Source organism: Diabrotica virgifera, chromosome 7 (genome assembly GCF_917563875.1).
Source record: "Diabrotica virgifera virgifera chromosome 7, PGI_DIABVI_V3a".
Lineage (NCBI taxonomy): Eukaryota > Metazoa > Arthropoda > Insecta > Coleoptera > Chrysomelidae > Diabrotica > Diabrotica virgifera.
The window spans coordinates 138,672,739-138,696,839 of NC_065449.1; the positions used below are offsets into that span (position 1 = coordinate 138,672,739).

Consider the following 24,101-nt stretch of genomic DNA (forward strand, 5'->3'; position numbering starts at 1 on the left):
GTTTGATCTTTTTTTGTTGAAAAATGGCACAATATCACTTTTTTCCTTTGACATGTTAATTATGTGTAGCGCAAATTTCATGTCAATGCAAGCTGTTCTTTAAAATTTGGAGGACTATAACTTTACCGATAGATACTTTGGATGATGTTGGTTTTATTACAATACATATTATTTTTCCCTAGGTTTATTCCCTTAATCGGTTACATATTAAGTTATTGAAGATAAATAAATAGAATAACAAAAATGTCAAGCACTGATACAGCAGACGAACTGGTTGATATTAATTTAACCCTCACTCCACCTAAAAAAAGACCAGTAAAGGGACATTTTGACGTGAAAACGAAGGAAATGATCCTGAATGTATTTAAAACGGAAATACAGGAGAACCCTACAAAGTCGAAAAGTGCGATTTCTATTAGGGTAGCAGATAAAACAGGTAAGTACTGATGTTGTTTCTTCATTATTTTAGAATGCGCATTTTCACTTTATTTAATTAAATTATTGTTACTTTCTATCTATTGTAGGCGTATGTAGCCGTAGTGTACGTAATATTGTTCAAGAATATGAAAATACGGGAATATTGTCGACACCTAAAAAAACTGAGCAACGTCGAAGTATTATTAACTCGTTGGATGACTTAACCAAAGAAGCAGTACGAAGAATAATACACCAGTTCTTTTTTCGGAATGAAATACCAACAATAGAAAAAGTTCTGAGGGTTGTTAATGAAGATCCGCTTTTGCCTAACTTCAAAAGAACTACGTTTTTCAAATTATTGAAAGAAATAAATTTTAAGTTTCAACGTCGTCAGCGAAACAGTATTTTGATGGACAGGGATGAAATTGTCTTGTGGAGACGAGAATTTCTTATTAAAATTAAGGCCTACAGAAACGAAAACCGTAAAATTTATTATCTAGACGAGACTTGGCTAAACGCTGGTCACACCAAATCTAAGGTATGGGCAGACAATTCGGTAACATCTTATAGACAAGCGTTTTTAGATGGACTTTCTACGGGGTTAAAAAATCCTGCAGGTAAATGTTGTATGTGCTTTTACAATTCAAGTAAATTTTAAAATAACCAAATTTTCAGGAAAGGGAAAAAGACTCATAATCTGTCACATTGGCAGCGAAGATGGGTTTGTTCCAGAAGCGCTGTGGGTGTTTGAATCTAAAAAAAGTGTGGACTACCATGAAGAGATGGACGGGGAATCCTTTGAAAACTGGTTTAAAAATATACTGCCCCGATTAGATGACAACTCCATCATAGTATTGGACAACGCTCCGTATCATTCCAGAAAAATGGAAAAAATTCCGACGACCGCTTCTAGAAAAGCTGATATCCAAGCGTGGCTGAGATCAAAAAATATAGGTTTTGATGACTCTATGTTAAAAGTACAACTCTTAGCTATTGTTAAGGAACATAAGAGTCAGTACAACAAATATATTATTGATGAGATGGCAAAGACCCAAAATAAAATAGTGTTAAGGCTGCCTCCGTATCACTGTGAGCTCAATCCGATTGAGCTCATCTGGGCAGAGGTGAAAAATTATGTAGCAGCCAAAAACACCACCTATAAATTTGCCGACATGAAGAATATTTTCTATGATGCAATAGATAATGTTAGCCCAAGTAAATGGCAAAAATGTGTGCAACATGTTCAACAAAAAGTTGAGTCCAAAATGTGGAAGTTGGATAACATCATAGAGAACCATATTGAACCGATAATAATAAATCCAGATGAAGACAGCAGCACATCTAGCTTTTCAGACTCTGAATAGTTGGGATGTTTTTATATTTTGAAAACCTTAAAATATGATGCTACTTTATTCAAAATGTTCACATTGTTTTGTATATATCAGTTAATAAATATTTTATTTTACCACATTTTTCTTAAGGACATAGGCGTAAAATTTCGCCTGTCAAAATGTTCAATGTGTTTTAAATATAGGTATTCATTTTTTTCGAGTCCTGTAAAAATAATAAATATTTTTGAAAAATTTAAATGCAGAATGAAAGATTACATTATTATTGAGGGCCGAAAGTCCCTGAAAACTTCTATAATCTTTATTTTAATAAGTTACAGGGGTGAAAATAAAAGAGAAAATTTAGGAAGATTTTTAATTGCAAATATTTCACTAAAAAGAAACTTTTTATTTATTATAAGGGACTCTTGACCCTCGGTAATAAGGTAATATTTTATTCTGCGTTTAAATTTTTCAAAAATACTTATTCGTTTTCTCAGGAATCGAAAAAAAATGAATAATTTAAAACACATTAAAAATTTTGACAGCCGATATTTTGCGCCTTTCCCCTTAAAAAGAACATAAAATTTTGTTTACAATTAAATTTCAAGCAATTCTTACGGTATTAGTTTCAAAAGTAAATATTTTTAAAAAACATATGATACACCTCAGTACGGCCCTGTTTAGCTTCCACGTGCGTTTGTTTACAGTTGGGAATTTGTAAAATGAATGGACTGTATGTAAATTAATGTTGTAGATGCACAATAACCGAGAACGAGAAGCTGTCCGGTAACGGGAACGGGAAAGTTGACCATGTTTCAACTTTCTCGTTCCCGTTGTATTCCCGGAACCAATCAGAAGGCAGTATTAAAAATACTGTCAAATGCCCAATAAAAATTTGTTATTAGAAGTGTGTGATCAAGTTTTATTGACAATTTTTATACATTTTGCATTAAAATAAATGACGAACGACGATTGATTTCTTTATTGGAAAAATGTCCTCATCCGTATGATTGATGTAGATCATAGTACGTGTACTTATATGGTAACTAGATACAATAATAATATAAATATTTGAATGATATGCTTTTTATCTTTATGCTGACAAACCTTTGCGATTGCACACATATTGTGTAAATTAGTTCCAAGATTATAAAAAACGAAAATATTATAAAAGCTCGTCATCAAATAAATCCATATTTTTAGAGTTCACAGACATGTTCTTTTAATAAAATTAGAAAAAGATCGTTCCACAAAATTTATTTTGAGAAGAAAAATAATTAATAGCACAAGCGACAGTGACACAAAACAGCTGTTTACCATTTAATTGTGAATCTGCTGATGCTTTCAGTTTCCGTTCTCGTTCCCGTTTCCGTTCTCGTTCCCGTTCCCGGTCAATTGTGCAGCCGCCTTAATAGTGAGAGCACAGATTTTTAGAATTTCAAAAAAACTGCAATTGTGACGTCACTTTGACGTACTTTCTCAAGTACGTCAAGTTTGCTCAAATTGTTTGATCAAATTATTTGATGGTGAGACGCGGCCTTAACAAGGTTCTATCTGCAAATTTTTTAAAATTGAGATTTTTATGTAACTTGGTTCTATTTTATGTTCTTTACCTTAATATGATCCTAGCACCGACATCTATTAACAGGTGGCTGAAATACGTAAGTTACAAGGTTCTATCTCAGAGAATTTTAAATGTTGATAAGTTAACAAGCTTCTAATAACTGACATAAAAAACAGTCAACTAAGTACACAAGGTCCTATCTGCAAGAACTAAAAGTGTTTATAAGTTAATAATAAGACTTTATTAAACAACTAGAGGTTGTTTTATTGTATACTAATTGTTAAATAAAGGTATGTGTGGAAAATAGAACTTGATTAAATAAGTTTAATTCATTTCTCAAATCAGAACTCCTTTGTATTAACTATTGAAGTAACCTTTTACTGTTAATAAAAATATATGAATTTTTTTAAAAATTTACATTGTTAACACATAAAAGTGGCGACAATAGTAAAATAAATATATAACATAGAAACTTTAAACAGTCATAACTAAAAATGGCACCTGAGGCAGTTAGAACCTTGTTATTCTGACACAACGATTTTGTATAACACCAGAAGAAAAAAAGCTCATTTTGGCGCCCCCCAAACAGGAGCGCCCGCCTGTAGTGCATCCCTTGCAGGCCCGATATCGCCGGCCCTGCTACCCAATCACACAACACTTTTTTTCTATGATGGCTGGAAAGTTTGTTTAGATATGGTTTAGATACAGGCAAAGAATACATATCTCCCAAGAACCGACACAAACGGATTATCTATGAACTAAATTTTTATGCGCATGTGCCAGATCGGCCATTTCTCAATTTGTATGAATAGCAAATAATTTTGGTGACATTTGTCTTGTACAGGATCGGCGTTTGTTGTCACAGTTTTTTGTTTGGCTTGGCTTGGCGTTAGTATTTTGTTTTTGTATCAGTTTGTAGCTCATAATATTTTGTATAGACTTATTTTCTTATATAGCCTACAACTATTAATTGTTATTTTCCAACATTTATACAATTTAATTCTTTTTGAGATATCTTGATTATGTGAATTAATTATTTTAAGCTTTTTCATGAACTATAAACTAACGTATAAAAAATTAATTTTGTATTTATTGGGATTTCACAAAGAATTTGAATCTAAAATATCATACAAATTCTCTAACCTTTCTTTGACCTCTACTGTACCAAATGCATCTGCAGGAAGAGCACAAAGTCATATTTTATATGTGTTCATTCCACAAGCCACGTGCTGTGTTTAAAAAGTTGAGAATCCAATACTCACAAAAACTTCCATAAAGTACTCTTATCAGCAAACCTAAATTAAATTTAATAAACTATGTGTCATTAAATTGTTTCTGTAGTTTGTATAAAACAATAACTTAGGTCAAATATATAAAACAGTTTATGACTGACTACTTGAAATTCAGGATTTTCAGGAGTAACATTATATAATTTAGCTAATTCAAAAAGTTTGATCCAATATCACTTGAAATTGTTTCAACATTCAAGTTAATGCTTGATAATTGACAATACACTCTTCATAATAGGTTTACATTATCTTGATTATACTTGCGATCCAACAAAAAAAGCTAAAGGCTGCTTTCATATGGAATATAAGCTTCTGACCATAATGATCAAAACGTTTCCATATATATATTAATTAATATATTAATTAAAAAAATTACTTTTTCTCTTTTCTCGATTGCTTATTAGTTTTTATTGTATACTATATATATTTTTTCAGTTATTACATCTTTATATTTATAGAAATAAAATAGTACAATACTTATTGGTTTTTTATTTATTTACCCCGATATTCGACTTTAAAGAATGTACTGGCTGGTTTTGGCTGGAATGTACGGAATGTTCTGGCTGGTTTCCAAGACAATAAAAATTGAAAATATTGACATTCGATTTTAACATACAGTTTCTTGTTGTTGATCACGAACATTTGTCATCCAAAAAGAATTGGATTCCGTGACGGTTACAACGGCTGTTATTTTTCGATTATTTTACGAAATAACGAATATAATGAATTAGGAAATACCTCGACAAACAAGTAATTGGTCCTAGGTTTTCACCCAAAGTAATCGAAAGTAGAACTGGAAGTCGATATTGGAACTCTTCGTGTAACTTTGCGTCGATTGATCTACGATTTTACTAATTTTGTCATCTTGTTTTACATTCATATCATATTTTGAGTGACTTTAAAGCAGTACCTACGGTTGTAACTCTAAAACCGAAGTCCGATGTCAAATTTCTCATCTTTAATACCATCCATGGGTTATAAGCTTTAATTCGACACCTCATTTTTCATTCTATCTGTATTAGTAACTGAGGAGTTGTATTCGCGGTCGGACGGACAGACAGTCATGAAACCAGAAGTATATATTTGTTCTCGTCTTGCGAATGCGCGTCGAATAATATATCACTATAAAAAGAGTACTTCCGGTCGCATTTCTAAAACCGGAAGTCCTAGGTCAAATTTCCCACCTTTAGTACCATCCATGTATTATGAGCTTTCATTCGACACCTCATTTGTGATTCTACCTGGTATAGTGACGGAGGAGTTACATTTCCGGTCGGACGGACAGACAGTCTAGGTCAAATGTCTCACCTTGAGTACCATCCATGGATTATAAGCTTTCATTTGACACCTCATTTGTCATTCTACCTGGTATAGTGACTGAAGGAGTTATATTCGCGGTCGGACGGACAGACAGCCTATTAGGTCACACCAAGTCGTTCAAATTCTCACCAACTTGTTCACACTTTTTCAAAATTGGTGAAAACAACAAATTATATTTTGTATCGTTGTATCAATATAAGCCAAAAAGAATAATTAGTGAATGTCACGCCACTATAATATATTTTATTATTGGTCTTTCAATGCTAAAATCAGGATAAAAAAGGTATTTTATCCATGGTTTTAATCAATATAATTCTCACCATTACTTTGTGTTGTATTTGCAACCTTTTGTAAATCAAAAATAATTCCACCATATTAAGAATGTCAACAAAAGCCGGCCCTGCATGCAACCTTTCTCTCAGTGCAACTAAAATTTTATTGATACACGCCAGAAATGTGCGAGACTTTTCTCAGTGTACTCGCGTGTACACTTGCCAACTCGATACTAAAATTAAGTACATGCTAACAACAAAAGAATCGCCGTCCGTGTCGGTTCTTCAAGAACCGACACAAACGGATTATCTATGAACTAAATTTTTATGCGCATGTGCCAGATCGGCCATTTCTCAATTTGTATGAATAGCAAATAATTTTGGTGACATTTGTCTTGTACAGGATCGGCGTTTGTTGTCACAGTTTTTTGTTTGGCTTGGCTTGGCGTTAGTATTTTGTTTTTGTATCAGTTTGTAGCTCATAATATTTTGTATAGACTTATTTTCTTATATAGCCTACAACTATTAATTGTTATTTTCCAACATTTATACAATTTAATTCTTTTTGAGATATCTTGATTATGTGAATTAATTATTTTAAGCTTTTTCATGAACTATAAACTAACGTATAAAAAATTAATTTTGTATTTATTGGGATTTCACAAAGAATTTGAATCTAAAATATCATACAAATTCTCTAACCTTTCTTTGACCTCTACTGTACCAAATGCATCTGCAGGAAGAGCACAAAGTCATATTTTATATGTGTTCATTCCACAAGCCACGTGCTGTGTTTAAAAAGTTGAGAATCCAATACTCACAAAAACTTCCATAAAGTACTCTTATCAGCAAACCTAAATTAAATTTAATAAACTATGTGTCATTAAATTGTTTCTGTAGTTTGTATAAAACAATAACTTAGGTCAAATATATAAAACAGTTTATGACTGACTACTTGAAATTCAGGATTTTCAGGAGTAACATTATATAATTTAGCTAATTCAAAAAGTTTGATCCAATATCACTTGAAATTGTTTCAACATTCAAGTTAATGCTTGATAATTGACAATACACTCTTCATAATAGGTTTACATTATCTTGATTATACTTGCGATCCAACAAAAAAAGCTAAAGGCTGCTTTCATATGGAATATAAGCTTCTGACCATAATGATCAAAACGTTTCCATATATATATTAATTAATATATTAATTAAAAAAATTACTTTTTCTCTTTTCTCGATTGCTTATTAGTTTTTATTGTATACTATATATATTTTTTCAGTTATTACATCTTTATATTTATAGAAATAAAATAGTACAATACTTATTGGTTTTTTATTTATTTACCCCGATATTCGACTTTAAAGAATGTACTGGCTGGTTTTGGCTGGAATGTACGGAATGTTCTGGCTGGTTTCCAAGACAATAAAAATTGAAAATATTGACATTCGATTTTAACATACAGTTTCTTGTTGTTGATCACGAACATTTGTCATCCAAAAAGAATTGGATTCCGTGACGGTTACAACGGCTGTTATTTTTCGATTATTTTACGAAATAACGAATATAATGAATTAGGAAATACCTCGACAAACAAGTAATTGGTCCTAGGTTTTCACCCAAAGTAATCGAAAGTAGAACTGGAAGTCGATATTGGAACTCTTCGTGTAACTTTGCGTCGATTGATCTACGATTTTACTAATTTTGTCATCTTGTTTTACATTCATATCATATTTTGAGTGACTTTAAAGCAGTACCTACGGTTGTAACTCTAAAACCGAAGTCCGATGTCAAATTTCTCATCTTTAATACCATCCATGGGTTATAAGCTTTAATTCGACACCTCATTTTTCATTCTATCTGTATTAGTAACTGAGGAGTTGTATTCGCGGTCGGACGGACAGACAGTCATGAAACCAGAAGTATATATTTGTTCTCGTCTTGCGAATGCGCGTCGAATAATATATCACTATAAAAAGAGTACTTCCGGTCGCATTTCTAAAACCGGAAGTCCTAGGTCAAATTTCCCACCTTTAGTACCATCCATGTATTATGAGCTTTCATTCGACACCTCATTTGTGATTCTACCTGGTATAGTGACGGAGGAGTTACATTTCCGGTCGGACGGACAGACAGTCTAGGTCAAATGTCTCACCTTGAGTACCATCCATGGATTATAAGCTTTCATTTGACACCTCATTTGTCATTCTACCTGGTATAGTGACTGAAGGAGTTATATTCGCGGTCGGACGGACAGACAGCCTATTAGGTCACACCAAGTCGTTCAAATTCTCACCAACTTGTTCACACTTTTTCAAAATTGGTGAAAACAACAAATTATATTTTGTATCGTTGTATCAATATAAGCCAAAAAGAATAATTAGTGAATGTCACGCCACTATAATATATTTTATTATTGGTCTTTCAATGCTAAAATCAGGATAAAAAAGGTATTTTATCCATGGTTTTAATCAATATAATTCTCACCATTACTTTGTGTTGTATTTGCAACCTTTTGTAAATCAAAAATAATTCCACCATATTAAGAATGTCAACAAAAGCCGGCCCTGCATGCAACCTTTCTCTCAGTGCAACTAAAATTTTATTGATACACGCCAGAAATGTGCGAGACTTTTCTCAGTGTACTCGCGTGTACACTTGCCAACTCGATACTAAAATTAAGTACATGCTAACAACAAAAGAATCGCCGTCCGTGTCGGTTCTTGTGAGAGATATGTATTCTTTGATACAGGCATTGACTCCACCCATCTCGTGACGTCAGACTAATGGAGCGTATTGTGCAAGTTGTACATATCATTATTAATGTTAATAAATGAAATATAAATATTTTGACAATTCACTTTTAACTGCAGATCAGTAAGCTCACTCCTCGAAAAATACATTGTTTTCAATGTTCCAATTTGGTGAACGTGCGCGAAGTCGTCCAAAATTCTTTTCACCGTGCGCTTCCGATGACAGCGATACGTTTGCTATAGGTTTGTTCCAACACGACCAAGAACCGTCAGATTACCGTTTCGTTACTAGATAATTAACGTTCCATGGGAACGAAATAATACGTTCCATGGTACTGCGCAGGACGGTGATCGTTACATGTACGGTTCTCAGTCGTGTTGGAACAAACCTTATGATTGGTCGGGATCAGTGATGCACTGGTACAATTCTACCAACTCTGGCAACGCTGTCCCACCGGTGTGATAGTGATAAACGTCAAAGTCTTTGGAATGCCCTGCCCTATGCCTTGCACTGTCAAAATGTTTTTGAATTTTTATTTTATTGTGAATTTTGATTGATAATTCTTGCGGTTCTTTAGTAACACACCGATACTTTTTATTTAATTACTTAATAATTCCTATTACATTAATTGTGTGATAAATATTTATGTAATGCTTTTGCAGTTCTTTGGTTATATTTACTCTTCAAGAATGTTGAAAACCATAGATATATAATACTCTAGATTGCGCCTTACGATCTTAAAATGGGTGACGGTTGCGACAGAGATAAATGAGCCTATTTGGTCGGTAGTCTCTTTCTAATTCAAGGGGAGTATCGACGACGTCACTATCCTACTCTGTCGTCGAGTATTTTAGATGGTTTGACAGTTCGAGCGGATGGCGACGAGAACTGGTCGTTTGTCTTCGGACGTGGATAATCCTGGTTCGAATCCCGTACCAATCTTTACTTTTTTTATTTTTTATTTAATCAATATTGCGTTTATTAGATATTATTACATCTCTAAAGTAAATCTATCCAAAGAAATATATAACAAATAAGAAAAACTGTGTAGGTACCTATAGATTTTTAAAAATATAAAAGCCAATGTTATTTTTTTAATAAGTTAATTGTAGAATAGTATAAAGTAATTGTTAAAAATATTCGTAAAAAATTACCAATAATTAATATCAACATAATGTACCATCGATTTATTAATTGAATCGGTCATTTAAAAACCAACATGAGTCACATATTCCTAATTTTACAGAAGAGCAAAGAAAACTAACTATTAATAGTCGAAAGATGGATGAAATGGATGACATCAAAATTCAGAGTTATATTGTAGTTTTGTTGCTAATGTTTTTACTGGACTGGTGTCGTTTTTGCACACAACGTTTATCTTAAAGGAGTCTATTCCTCTCAAAAAGTTAGTTTCTGAAAATTGTGGACTTTGCTGTTTTTGAAATGACCGATTCAATTATAAGTAATTAGACATTATTTTTATTTATGAAACTATTGTTACAATTTTTTAAAAAAGTAGAAGCAAAACAAACATTCACATCATTCGAATAAGGACGAATTTATATTAATAACGAATGACTTTTATTTTACTATGCAGTTCACAAATTATGTATTCCAATATTAACTTACTATACATACATTTATTATCTGCTAGATTTACTTAGGTCCATTTTTCAGATGTAAAAATATCTAATAAACGCAATATTGATTAAATAAAAATAAAAAAAGTAAAGTTGGTATGGGATTCGAACCACGATTACCCACGTCCGAAGACCAAAGACCATTTCCCGTCACCACCCGCTCCAACTGTCAACACATATTACTCGATAAAGTGGGATATTCACGTCGTTGATATTCCCCTTAAATTAAAAAGAGACTACCGACCAAATAGGCTCATTTATCTCTGTCGCAACCGTTACCCATTTTAAGATCGCAGGGCGCAATCTAGAGTATTATATATCTATGTTGAAAACATGTTTTTGAGGTTATATTTATATTTTTTCCCTAAATAAATAAACAAAACAAGAAAATTAGCTAATTAGCATGGAATCTAAAATGTCAGCCTATAAAGCCAACATTTCAGAATACCAGACAATATCAATTTTGGGGCAATGCTTCGATAATAAAGCTGTGGTTCAACTTGCAAAACACCTTCCTTCAGGTGTTATGGTTGCCGTCAAGAAATTTAATGTTGACAAAATTCCCGGGGATATAAAATTGTTAGAGGTAAGATTAATCAAAACTTGAAGTATCATGTGTATTTATTATATCTACATGGTTAATTGATGATAAAGTATAACCCTCTAACTGGTAAGCAGTCCCTGAAGGCTCCATCACGTATTTATCTAAGCCCTCGCTCACTAGTTCTAGATACGTTTCAAACACATTCTGAATTCAGTACACTGTATCATTCATTATACTTATATCTGCTCCAGTGGCGTGCAGTGACTTTTTCGGAAGGGGAAGCGATTCAATAAGGATATAAAAATATTTTCTTAAGGGTCGAGGGTCGAGTCACTTCCCACCTGATAACACTCTGATGCGCTATAGGGGCTCTCTATCAGCAAAGTGCTTATGTGAGACGTCCTGGGTACAAGGACTTACACACTAAATCCTACCCCGATCAATGCGTGAGGCACTCTATTCCCGCTATTTCTAGTGACTATAGTTTGTTTTTTAACCAGGAGGAGTAAACTAAAAAGACAGATTTACACCTAAGAAAGTTACTAGAATAATAGCCAAATACATCTTCTTTTTTGGTTGATCTAGTCGGCCCTCAACGGTAATCCATAAATATTATATAAATTAATACGTTGCTAAAGAGTTCCAAAAACAACTGCTTTTTATATAAAAGCAGACTAACAATCTAAAAATTAAAGGAATAACACAGAAAACACAAAAAATCGCTGATATAACTTAATTAACCTATGACATATCACTAGTGTCAAAATTTAATAAATGTCATCAGTGTCAAAATTTTATAACAGTGGAGTAAACTTGCCTGCGGTTGGACCAATTACAAACAAGCAATACAGCGCGGTAAATTTGAATCACTCCTCTTGGTTTAAAAACAAACCATAGTGACCTATCATTGATCTATATTGCTAGCTCGGGCCTTGAGTCCTCGCGCCGGACTTTGTTTCCTAAAGAAGAGTTCTATTTAAAAAAAAATTATATTGCGAGGCATTTTCCACAACACACAACTTTCAACAATGTGACACTTAGTGTTACTTGAGGTCTATTCTCCTATCAACTTCTGATAATAGGGCTTTTCATCGATTGTCATTTGTTTCGAGCTTCTGTCATGTGTCACATGATATTAATATATCTACGTCATACGTCTTTGGTTTGTATCATTGCATATACCAATAACGTATGACGTAGATATATTAATATTATGTGACACATGACAGAAGCTTGAAACAAATGACTGTGAATGAAAAGCCCTATTGTTGAATGCAGTCTTTTTCAATGGATAATAGGGCTAAATTTCGCTTGTTGAATTTCTTTTAAACTTTTAATTTGAAACTTCTAATGCATTTTAATAATGAAAAACTTCGTTCAACTGATGCAGTTGTGGCTGGGATAGTTAGTACCTACTACTTCACACAACTTGACCACTTCACTCAGTGACTTGTTTAAACTAGTAGTTATAAAGAAATACCCAGATTTCTGGGTATTTCTTTATCACTAATATCAGTTGTTTCATAAACGACACTAAACTGAGAATGCAAAGCTGGGATATCAAAAGATTTTCATTATTTAATCGTAGTGAAATAAATTCCTCTCTGGGAAATTTTGATGAATTATAATTAGAAATATTAAGATTATATATAATTCTACAAATTTTAAATCGTTAAAATTTTGAAAGTTAGAATTCATTTGTTATAGAATATTATCAAAAGGTCTCTCTGTTGCCGACATTATCAATCTTCATTATTTTTATAATCAAGTATATTCAAATGGGAAATAAGCCACAATTTTACCTAAAAATGATTTTATTAACGTTTCGACACCCAAGTCGGGTGTCGTTGTCAAAATACAAAATAATACTAAATAAACAAAAATGTTATTGCTTAGTAAAAAATTCTTCTAATAATTTATTTAATCTGACTCATTTATATCGGCAATTCAGACACGTATTATACATTTTAAAGTAGACAACTTTAAAATGATATTGCCAATATTGATGAGTTGCGTTCCTGGGACGACTTTACTAAAAGATAGTTCATTCGATTACATGAAATCAATCCCAACTCAAGAATATCCGCCACAAAAAATCATAGCATGTGATCTGTCTTTAAAAAGACAACCAAATGCAACGGTGGCACTGAAATTCTCGCGTTAGAGATTCCATAGTAAATCACGAGGAAAAACCTCGTGATACTATCCCGACATCGTAAGTATTTGGGTTTACATTTAGTTTACTCTCAAAACTAATACCGAATTCTGACTTGATATTTTAAATTTTAAATAATACTAAAATACTCAATGTACTAACTCGATATGTTACTGATTTACTAATTGTGGTATTTTCTTTCTATTGACTTCCTCCTTTAATATGGGTAACCACATCCTACTGCATTCTACCGAGGAATTTGCGACACAATTGGTTTCATTTAGCATAATTAGAGCCGCTTCTTTGATTTTTCTCTTTTTACTATCTGCTTCTTTTAGGACTATACTTGAATCTCTCCACTGAACTCTATGTTCATTATCCCATGTGTGTTGACATATTTGAGATCTATCAAATTCTCTATTTTTTATATAAGACTGATGTTCATTTACTCTAACGTCTAATGGTCTTGACGTTTCACCTATATAAAATTGTTCGCATTCACAAGGTATTTTATAAATACAATTCTTTGTTCTTTCTTGTTCACTGTTAGGTTTAGTTTTAGATAGAATAGATCTCAATGTGTTTGTTGTTTTGAATGTTGTTGATATGTTGAATTTATTTCCTATTGTTTTAAGTTTCTCGGATAGTCCTTTTACATATGGTATTGATATTTTCCTCGTATTATTTCTTGTGAATGTTGTAGGATCCCGTTCTAAGTTGTTCTGTTCCATTCGATCCAATCTTATTATCTTATCGATCAAACAACTTAGAACGGGATCCTACAACATTCACAAGAAATAATACGAGGAAAATATCAATACCATATGTAAAAGGACTATCCGAGAAACTTAAAACAATAGGAAATAAATTCAACATATCAACAACATTCAAAACAACAAACACATTGAGATCTATTCTATCTAAAACTAAACCTAACAGTGAACAAGAAAGAACAAAGAATTGTATTTATAAAATACCTTGTGAATGCGAACAATTTTATATAGGTGAAACGTCAAGACCATCAGACGTTAGAGTAAATGAACATCAGTCTTATATAAAAAATAGAGAATTTGATAGATCTCAAATATGTCAACACGCATGGGATAATGAACATAGAGTTCAGTGGAGAGATTCAAGTATAGTCCTAAAGGAAGCAGATAGTAAAAAGAGAGAAATCAAAGAAGCGGCTCTAATTATGCTAAATGAAACCAATTGTGTCGCAAATTCCTCGGTAGAATGCAGTAGGATGTGGTTACCCATATTAAAGGAGGAAGTCAATAGAAAGAAAATACCACAATTAGTAAATCAGTAACATATCGAGTTAGTACATTGAGTATTTTAGTATTATTTAAAATTTAAAATATCAAGTCAGAATTCGGTATTAGTTTTGAGAATAAACTAAATGTAAACCCAAATACTTACGATGTCGGGATAGTATCACGAGGTTTTTCCTGGTTTTCCCTCGTGATTTACTATGGAATCACTAACGCGAGAATTTCAGTGCCACCGTTGCATTTGGTTGTCTTTTTAAAGACAGATCACATGCTATGATTTTTTGTGGCGGATATTCTTGAGTTGGGATTGATTTCATGTAATTGAATGAACTATCTTTTAGTAAAGTCGTCCCAGGAACGCAACTCATCAATATTGGCAATATCATTTTAAAGTCGTCTACTTTAAAATGTATAATACGTGTCTGAATTGCCGATATAAATGAGTCAGATTAAATAAATTATTAGAAGAATTTTTTACTAAGCAATAACATTTTTGTTTATTTAGTATTATTTTGTATTTTGACAACGACACCCGACTTGGGCGTCGAAACGTTAATAAAATCATTTTTAGGTAAAATTGTGGCTTATTTCCCATTTGAATATACTTGATTATAAGAATGCCACAAGAAAATAGCTTCAGAACAACATTCATTATTTTTCTTTCATGTTCAAACCCCATATTTTCAGTTTTATCCCAAATATTTTTAAACTGCTCTCGTTTTTTAATTATCGTATTAATAAAGTCATCAATTTGTCTTATACAAAATGCAATGTCATTTGACTTCATCTGTAAAATGTCAAATAAAAGATCAGTAAAAGGAAAAATATCTGCAAAAAATTTAAATCGAAATACATATTCTTTAAGCAAATGTACATGTAGCGGTAACAGTCGGAAGGCGCTAGGATGCACTAGGACGATCGCTTCCAGAGTACCAAAATTCGCGCGACTAGTGGGTTGCGGTCATTGAACCCTGACCAATTTTTAAACCGGACAACTGCTTGACAAGCGGCGATTTTGAGATGCGCTTCTGTCAGGAGTGGACCGAATATGTAGTTGAATTGTGTGCATATTGATTTCGTTCATACGCGTACGCGATTAATTTTTAATATTTTTCAATGCATATGCCTAGGTAATATTATTATGTAGATTACTTGGATTAGGGAAAAATTTTTGTTATTAAATAGGTATTAATTAATAATAGATATATTTTCTTATATCGAAGTAGGTATAGGGAAGCAGCGCTTCCCCCGCTTCCATGGACCGCACGCCTCTGATCTGCTCTAATTTTGTGTGACAGGTCGAGGTAAACGCAGAAAGGTTATCTCTCATTTCAAAGTTTCTTTTGAAGTGAAATTTTGATATTGCAAATATGTAATCTGAATTTAGTGAAAACATTTTTTATGTGTGGTTTACAACTTCGAGTTTCACTATACATAAATGAAAATAGAAAGGATACCCTTGCCTGTTTACGAGAAGTTTTGCCTCACTTTGTTACGCTATTGTTTTCCAATATGTTATCACCTATGTGTATAAATAAATAAATAGTTTATTTACGGTTATGCCAATTACAATCATTAAATAATTCATATCATATTAACAGTTTTAGAACGCAATAATAATTACATACAATAGTATATTTTGCTTCTGGAAATGGCAGACAATAACAACTGGAGAAAGAAAAAGTTTGATTTGTCAAAAGGTGATTATAGCAGTGATAATCCAGACATCAACCTATACTACGAGCTGGATGAAATTGCTCTAGATGACACTATTACAAAGTGTATCCGTGAAATGCAAGCAGGTGAAACAAGTGATTACTTTATTCAAAACATAAACATGTTGCTAAATATAGACATAGAAGCACCTCCTGCATCATCAACAATGACAAAGGCAGTACAAATCGAAGCTGATGAATTTGTTAAACGTTTAGAAAAGGAGGATGCTGGGCCACCTACATCTATGAAAGCAATTCTATCTATTCTATTGAATCTACTTCAGCCGCCGATGCCACAATTACTGCAAGTTTAAAGCCTACGAAACGACCCTATTCGCCATTACCTATACTGAAGAAAAGAAGGTATAAATCAAAGTCGACTGACCTCATATCATCCGCGAATACAACAGACATTAGGGAGGAGTCGATCTGATGGATGGATTTATGGGTCGCTACCACATAAAGACTGGATGTGCAATGGTTTGAAATTTCTACCAGTTACTGCAACGAACGCTTATATTTTACACCCTCGTGTACAGACAAGCAAATGCTTAGGTTATTCGAAGTGTTCATTCTAGTCCTTATTCATTGACTGTTACGGTTTGTTTTTAAACCATCTATGCATTTGCAATTTACTTAAATTTTGCAATTGATTATTTCTGTTTAACTTCATTATTATTGTTATTATTGTAAATATATTGACGATTTATGTAATTTTAGTAAATTGGATTGTTATTGTTTTGTTTTCTTGACTATTTATAAGCTTTGTCGATAAAATTGTACAATTTTTCATGACAATAAAGCATATTTCTATTCTATTCTATTCTAACCAGAAGGAGTGATTCAAATTTACCGAGCTGTAATGCTTGTTTTTAATTGGTCCAACCGCAGGCAAGTTTACTCCACTGTTATAAAATTTTGACACTAATGACATTTATCAAATTTTGACACTTTTGACATTTCATAGGTTAATTAAGTTATATCGACGATTTTTTATTCCTTTAATTTTTAGATTTTTAGTCTGCTTTTACATAAAAAGCGGTTGTTTTTAGAACTCTTTAGGGACGTATTAATATAATATTTATGGATTACTGTTGAGGGCTGACATGATCAACTAAAAAAGAAGATGTATTTGGTGACTTTTCTAGTGACTTTCTTGGGCGTGAATCTGCCTTTTTAGTTTACTCCTCTTGGTTAAAAAATAAACCATAGGCGGAACGAAGATCGCCGGGTTCACTAGTTTTTCATAAAATAGGTGACAGCATGACAGCATTCCAGATAAGTTTAACCTTCCCTTACTAACATTAGTTTTTTGTGCACTGGTCAGTAGATAAAAAGGTATGCGGACTATGAGTCTGCATAGACTACATTGCATATGAGTCTTTTTTGCTCGTTAAAAGTGTGATATACAGGGTGTTTGGTAAAGAATGGGCCATAGAGATTCCTGAGCTTAAAATAGGTCGATTTAAGCTAAGTTAGCTTAGTACAAAAGTTGATAATAACCGAAATACAGGGTGTCAAAGTTAAACTTTTATTTTATTTACTCTTGAATATTTCCTGACAGGCATGGGATAACAACACGAAATTTGGTAAGCGGAAGTTTTTTGGGATGAGAAATCTAAATTTTCCACCAAAAATGATGTATTACCATGAGGGCGCCACATACGTCTTTCAGCGCTCATTCAATACATTCAGTTTTTTTGTATCCCTCACTCTATATACTTTTTCAATCAAAACTTTTATTCTCTTAATATTTTTACTTAAAAACGATATACTACATTCAACTCGCTAAATTCAACTGTTCTTGAGATAAACGCATTTTAAATCTGCAATACAACATAATTTTTGCATAATATCATTGTAGTTACACCCGAAAAATCAACTTGAAACCATAACAATTGTGCCAGTTCTCATATTCATGTTATTGCATCGCAAATTCCATTTAAAGAAATTTGCGATACATTTTTGGAGATTTTTATGGTTTTAAGTTATTTTTCCGGTTTAACTACAATGTTGGTCTGAAGCTATTTCCTTATGGCATTTTTATAATCAACTATTTTCAATGGGAAATAAGCAACAATTTTACCAAAAAAATGATTTTATTAACGTTTCGACGCCCAAGTCGGGTGTCGTTGTCAAAATACAAAATAATACTGAACAATACTGATTTTCATCAGTAATCATTCGTTGATTGTAACTACAACAATGAAATGTTTTCACATTTCATTCACGCGTTCGAAAAGTCCTATCTCTTTCACATACAAAATAGGTGATATAAATATCAGAACAGTCACATCCATAAAAGATCTTGGAGTTACACTTGACTCTGGACTATCTTTCAATATTCATATAAGCAATATCATCTCAAAATCGCTTCAACTGTTAGGTTTTATTAAAAGATGCTCCCAAGACTTTAAGCAGTTGAGATCGTTTAAACTGTTGTACTGTGCAATGGTGAGACCAATCGTGGAATATGCATCTTGCGTCTGGTCACCCGCCTATGAGACATACAACTGTAAGATTGAAAGGATCCAGCACCTATTCCTTAGGTTCGTCGCATTCAAAACAAACCGTAGAGACTGGAATTATATGGATCTTGAACTAGAACTTAACATTGACACCTTATCAAGCAGACGGAAAAAGAAGGACATGTACAATTTATATAATATCATAAATTCAATTCACGACTGCCCTGAGCTCCTGGAGGAAGTAGGTTTACATATTCCCTCCAGAATCACACGTTCAAGATCTACGTTTCATACTCCCATCAGCAGAACTAACTTCACTGCAAATTCTTTTATCTCGAGGGTTTCTAGACAGGCAAATGCTTGCTCCAATTGTGTGGATTTCTTTGCGGATAGTTCGCGATTTTTAAAAACGCTAAAGGATTGCACCCTCTAGTTTTATGTTCTTGAATATTTTAAACTTGTGATTATATATCTTTACCTGTTATTTTTACTTTTTGACTTGCTTTATTGTCGTAGTGTTTATTGTATCTTATTGTATTTTACGTATATTTGTAATATTTTGTTAGTTCTTCATATCTTCTGTAATGTTTTATTGCAATGAGCTTTGCTCGTAAATATATATAAATAAATAAATAAACAACGATATTATGCAAAAAATTATGTTGCCTCGCAGACTTAAAATGCGTAAGTAAAAATATTAAGAGAATAAAAGTTTTGATACAAAAAGTATGTAGAGTGGGTAATAAAAAATTGAACCTATTAAATGAGCGCTGAAAGGCGTATGTGGCGCCCTCTGGATAATACATCATTTTTGGTGGCGAATTCTATTCTTTCCCAAAAGACCCCCGATTACCAAATTTCGTGTTATTATCCCATGCCTGTTAGGAAATATTCAAGAATAAATAAAATAAAAGCTTAAGTTTGACACCCTGTATTTTGGTTATTATCAACTTCCGTACTAAGGTAAGTTAGCTTAAATCGACCTATTTTAAACTCAGGAATCTGAGGTTAAGGTATGGGCCATTCTTTACCAAACACCCTGTATATTACACGTGACCTTTTTTATAAACCAGCATTGTAAATTATTATTATACATACCTATTTAACTAAAAATATACAGAAGAAAGATGTAAATACATATACAAAAAGAAATAAAAAAGAATGTGTGTGTACTTTGTATGCACGTAAGAAGTTATACTTCTATTATATGATTTCAGCGAAATCAATATACCTACCTTAACACATTGCGTGCCACGTCGCTCATATTCGCGGTGTGCAAGTACTTGGAAGGGAAACGAGAAACGACCGTGCGCGAGTCGCGGAGAAATATTGCAACTATCTTAAATAATTCATATTGTCAATTGAAATTGTCAAATTGACGTATATTTCATACCTTCTGTCATTGAAGCAGAAAAATTATATATTGCTCCACAATATTGATATGATATGCAATTATTATATAAAGGTAAATTTAATTAATTGTATTTTACTTGCAGTACTGCATTTTAATAACTAATTTTATTTACTACATACAATTGTTTACGTTTGCATAACGTAACCTGCATCTTATTTTTTCTTCTTATTATTTTTTTGGACTATGGCCTTGACAATTATCCAGCAACCAGGACTAATATAATTGGCCAATATAATTAAAAGTGCGAATAAAAGTACAGAGCGTAGAAATAGAGGTCGCTTTGCCGAACTTGCACGGTCCCAATATGAGAGATACTGATATTTTTCCAGGGCCATGTCGCTCATTTTTGATATACACATACGTGTATATGGCATGGCCGTGTATATCAGTGGCCCCTGTGAGTAGTATCCCGATTTAAACATGGCACGCAATGTATTAAACAGTTTATTTATATTTTATTTAAATATTAAACTAATTTTAATACTTACTACTTTCCAAAAATTTTTATTAAAACAATACCAAAAATTAAAAAAATAAAAGAATAAAATACACAAACACATTGAAAAATACCACAAAGAAATGATTTCTGAACAATTGTTGGCAAAAATTTTAATTAAATACGTATTTTCTGAATAAAAGTTTATATAGCAAATATACTTACAATCATAAAATGTATAAAAAAATAAAAAATACAAATTTGCATTGGGGATCGAACTCGTGTATATTAAGGTCCTTAGGCTGTGAATCAAGCAAGGTTAAAATTCAGCCATTTATGCCTGGTTGCACCAACAGATCTTAAGCTCCAGCTTAGCTAAGCTCTACTTATAGATAGGGCCTCCTTGAGTATCACTTACGTTACACCATAATTTTAGATTCTTACTTTATTATCAATTATATCTATTATTATATTATGGTATTCGTAATGTAATATATTATAATTATATTATATTAATTTTTATGATATTCTCGACTTAAGCTTAAGATCTGTTGGTGCAACCGGGCATTAGTCACACAAACTGAACGTTTTAAATTTTTTGACAGTTGGTTATTGTCTGAATTTAATCCAATTAGGATTAAAATATTAAATACAACAAAACATAGAGTAAGAAAACAATATATTAGATGAAGATTGGTAGAAATTTTCTTGGTAATCAAATTATGTAAATCGAAGCAACCTAGGTAGGTACCTACTACATTTTACATTTTCCAAATAGGTGTGTAAATTTTTATTACAATACTTAAACATTTATAATTAAGTACCTGTTGCTTTTAAAAACTACATATCTAAAAGTCACTACAATAATTACAATTATAAACTTACTTTCGTCTATATGTCCTCACAACAATAAAAACTAATATGTACACATTTTTTACCCATAGCCGCCATATTGAACAATTTTTGACAGGCCATTCTAGTACTCAATCAGAGCAAACATATAACGTTTCATCTGTGCGTAGCACCAAGAATTTTGATGAATTCGCGCATATATACATTTACTCCCAAACGCACCTAAAGAAGTATCTTCTTCTTCTTGTGCCACTCCTATCGGAGATTGGAAATCATCAAGGCTACCCTGACTTTGTTTACAGCTGACCTAAAAAGTTCATTAGTGGTGCAGCCAAACCACTCTCTCAAATTCCGTAACCATGACATTCTTCTACGGCCTGGATTCCGTTTTCCTTCTATTTTTCCTTGCATTATATTCCGAAGTATAATGCGTATTTACGACCTCTCATCAGATGACCCAAATACTCGAGTTTTCTTCGTTTTATCGTTAACAAAATTTCTGGGTCTCTTCCTATCCTTCGTATTACTTCAAGATTTGTGATTCTTTCAACCCAACTTATCTTCAGCATTCGATGGTAGCACCACATCTCGAAACTTTCAATATTTTTTATGTTGTTCTGTTTGAGAGTCCAGGCCTCTACACCGTATAATAGCGTGTTAAATACGTAGCCTCTTAGAATTCTTAATCGTAGAGGGATGCTTATATCTCTGTTGCAGAAGAATTTTCTCATCTTTATGAAGGTGGCCCTGGCAGTTTCGATACGTCTTTTTATTTCATTGTTTTGGTCTCCAGTTTCGTTTATTAAAGTTCCCAAGTATTTGTAACTTGATACTTTTTCAATTTGAATGCCGTTTATACTAATATGTGCTGGTTGTGTCATGATTTTACTAAAGACCATATACTTGGTTTTTTTTGATATTAATGTTTATGCCATAATTGTTGCAAGCAATATTTATGTTTGTAAGTAATCGTTGTAATTCTTCTTCTGTTCTTGCAACTAGTACAGTATCGTCTGTGTATCGAATATTATTTACAACCTCTCCATTGATTACGATTCCTTCATTTGCTTGCAAAAGGGCTTCCTGACAGATGCTTTCACTATATACATTAAATAGCAGTGGTGACAAAATGCATCCCTGTCTTACTCCTCTACGTATTTCTATTGCTTTTGATATCTCATTTTCTATTTTGATGTTAGCTTTCTGATTCCAATATAAGTTGAGAATTATTCGCAGATCTTTATTATCTATGTCTTTTCTTTCTAGAATGTCTCTTAGCTTATCGTGGCGTACTCTGTCAAACGCTTTTTCAAAATCGATAAAACATGCATGTACTTCTTGATTAACGTCTAGGCCTCTTTGTGCAAGAACATTCAAACCGAAGAGAGCTTCTCGAGTACCTAGTCCTTTTCTGAACCCCATCTGCGTATTCTAAAATCTGACTCCAACTTTTGATAAACTCGGTTGTGGATGATTTTTAGAAATATCTTTAGTAGATGGCTCATTAAAGATATTGTTCGATGTTCTGAACATTCTTTTGCATTGGATTTCTTTGGCAGTGTAACGAATGTAGACAGCAGCCACTCTTGAGGTATAATACCAGTATTGTATACTGTGTTAAATAAGTGCAATATTATACCTATTAATTCATCATTCAAGAGCTTTAGTAATTCAGTAGGAACCTCATTGGGTCCATTTGCCTTTCCAGTTTTGGAATTTCTAAGTGCCATTTCTACTTCCCATTTTAGGATTTCAGGTCCCGTTTCACCATTTACCTGGACAATGTTATTTCTGTTGTCCTCAAACAATTCTCTTATGTATTCACTCCATCTATTCATTTTTTCTGTTAAGTCTATAATAATATTTCCGTCTTTGTCCTTAAGTAAACTTATTTGATGTCTTCTTTGGGTTCCTGTTAGTTCTTTTACTTTTTTTATGTATATTGAATGTGTCATACTTTCTTTCATAATCTTCCATTTCTACACATTGTCCTTTAATCCATGATTCTTTGGCCTTCTTTATTATTTGCTTTATGTTCTTATCAACCTCTCTGTATTTTTCTGAATTATTCTTCAATTTGCGTCTTTCATCCATTAGTTCTAGTATGTCTGGTGTCATCCACACCTTATGTTTCTTTGTAGATTTGGTTAGGTGTTTCTTTCCCGTAGTTCTTATTATAGTGTTTATATACTTCAGTTTTTCATCTACGTTGTCTGTTCTGCGGATTTGGTTTTCTGCTATACTGAGGCTGGTGTTGATTTTTTCTCGCACTGTTTGTCGTCGGTGTTCACTTTTAAGCTGGCTTAAGTCTAATGCTGGGATGATGGTTTTTCTCATTTTCTTTGGTCTAGCTTCTAACACAGATACTACTGGATTATGATCCGAACCGATATCAGTTCCAGGGTAAGTTTTAGTAGATTTCACAGCATTACGGTATCTTTTTGTCACCATTATGTAATCTATTTGGTTTCTGATTACTTTTTCTTGTGTGTGTTGAGGTGACGTCCACGTATAGAGTCGCCTTGGGGGTAATTTAAAGAATGTATTAGTTATTATTAAATGTTCGCTTTGACAAAACTTAACTAAACGATCACCCCTTTCATTTCTATTACCTAAGCCGTATTCACCGACATTTTCTCCAACTTTACCCTGACC

At 32.7% G+C, this 24,101-nt stretch overlaps 2 protein-coding genes across 3 annotated transcripts in view; both read left to right on the forward strand.

The window, feature by feature from the left end:
- Positions 1 to 243: 243 nt before the first annotated feature.
- On the forward strand, positions 244 to 1,781 carry LOC126888622 (uncharacterized). Its single transcript, XM_050656978.1, has 3 exons — positions 244 to 436; positions 525 to 1,034; positions 1,093 to 1,781. Exons 1-3 carry the CDS (start codon positions 244 to 246, stop codon positions 1,779 to 1,781), a joined length of 1,392 nt encoding a protein of 463 aa, XP_050512935.1.
- Positions 1,782 to 9,438: 7,657 nt separating this feature from the next.
- Positions 9,439 to 24,101, forward strand: part of LOC114331030 (STE20-related kinase adapter protein alpha) — a 66,774-nt gene continuing 52,111 nt past the window's right edge. The window contains exons 1-2 of one of the 2 annotated variants that reach the window (XM_050656070.1): positions 9,439 to 9,637; positions 10,911 to 11,174. In XM_050656070.1, the coding sequence (XP_050512027.1) occupies positions 10,992 to 11,174 (183 nt within the window). In that variant the 5' untranslated portion in view covers positions 9,439 to 9,637; positions 10,911 to 10,991. Of the gene's footprint in view, positions 9,638 to 10,910; positions 11,175 to 24,101 lie in introns of those variants that run through there. The other variant, XM_050656071.1, reaches the window with a different exon arrangement.

What these genes read in the sequence shown, in the direction of transcription:
- LOC126888622 (XM_050656978.1), top strand. Translation starts at nt 244, where the DNA reads ATGTCAAGCACTGATACAGCAGACGAACTGGTTGATATTAATTTAACC. An exon ending in TAGGGTAGCAGATAAAACAG is followed by an intron (nt 437 to 524) that starts GTAAGTACTGAT and finishes TATCTATTGTAG; the next exon opens with GCGTATGTAGCCGTAGTGTA. An exon ending in GGGGTTAAAAAATCCTGCAG is followed by an intron (nt 1,035 to 1,092) that starts GTAAATGTTGTA and finishes CCAAATTTTCAG; the next exon opens with GAAAGGGAAAAAGACTCATA.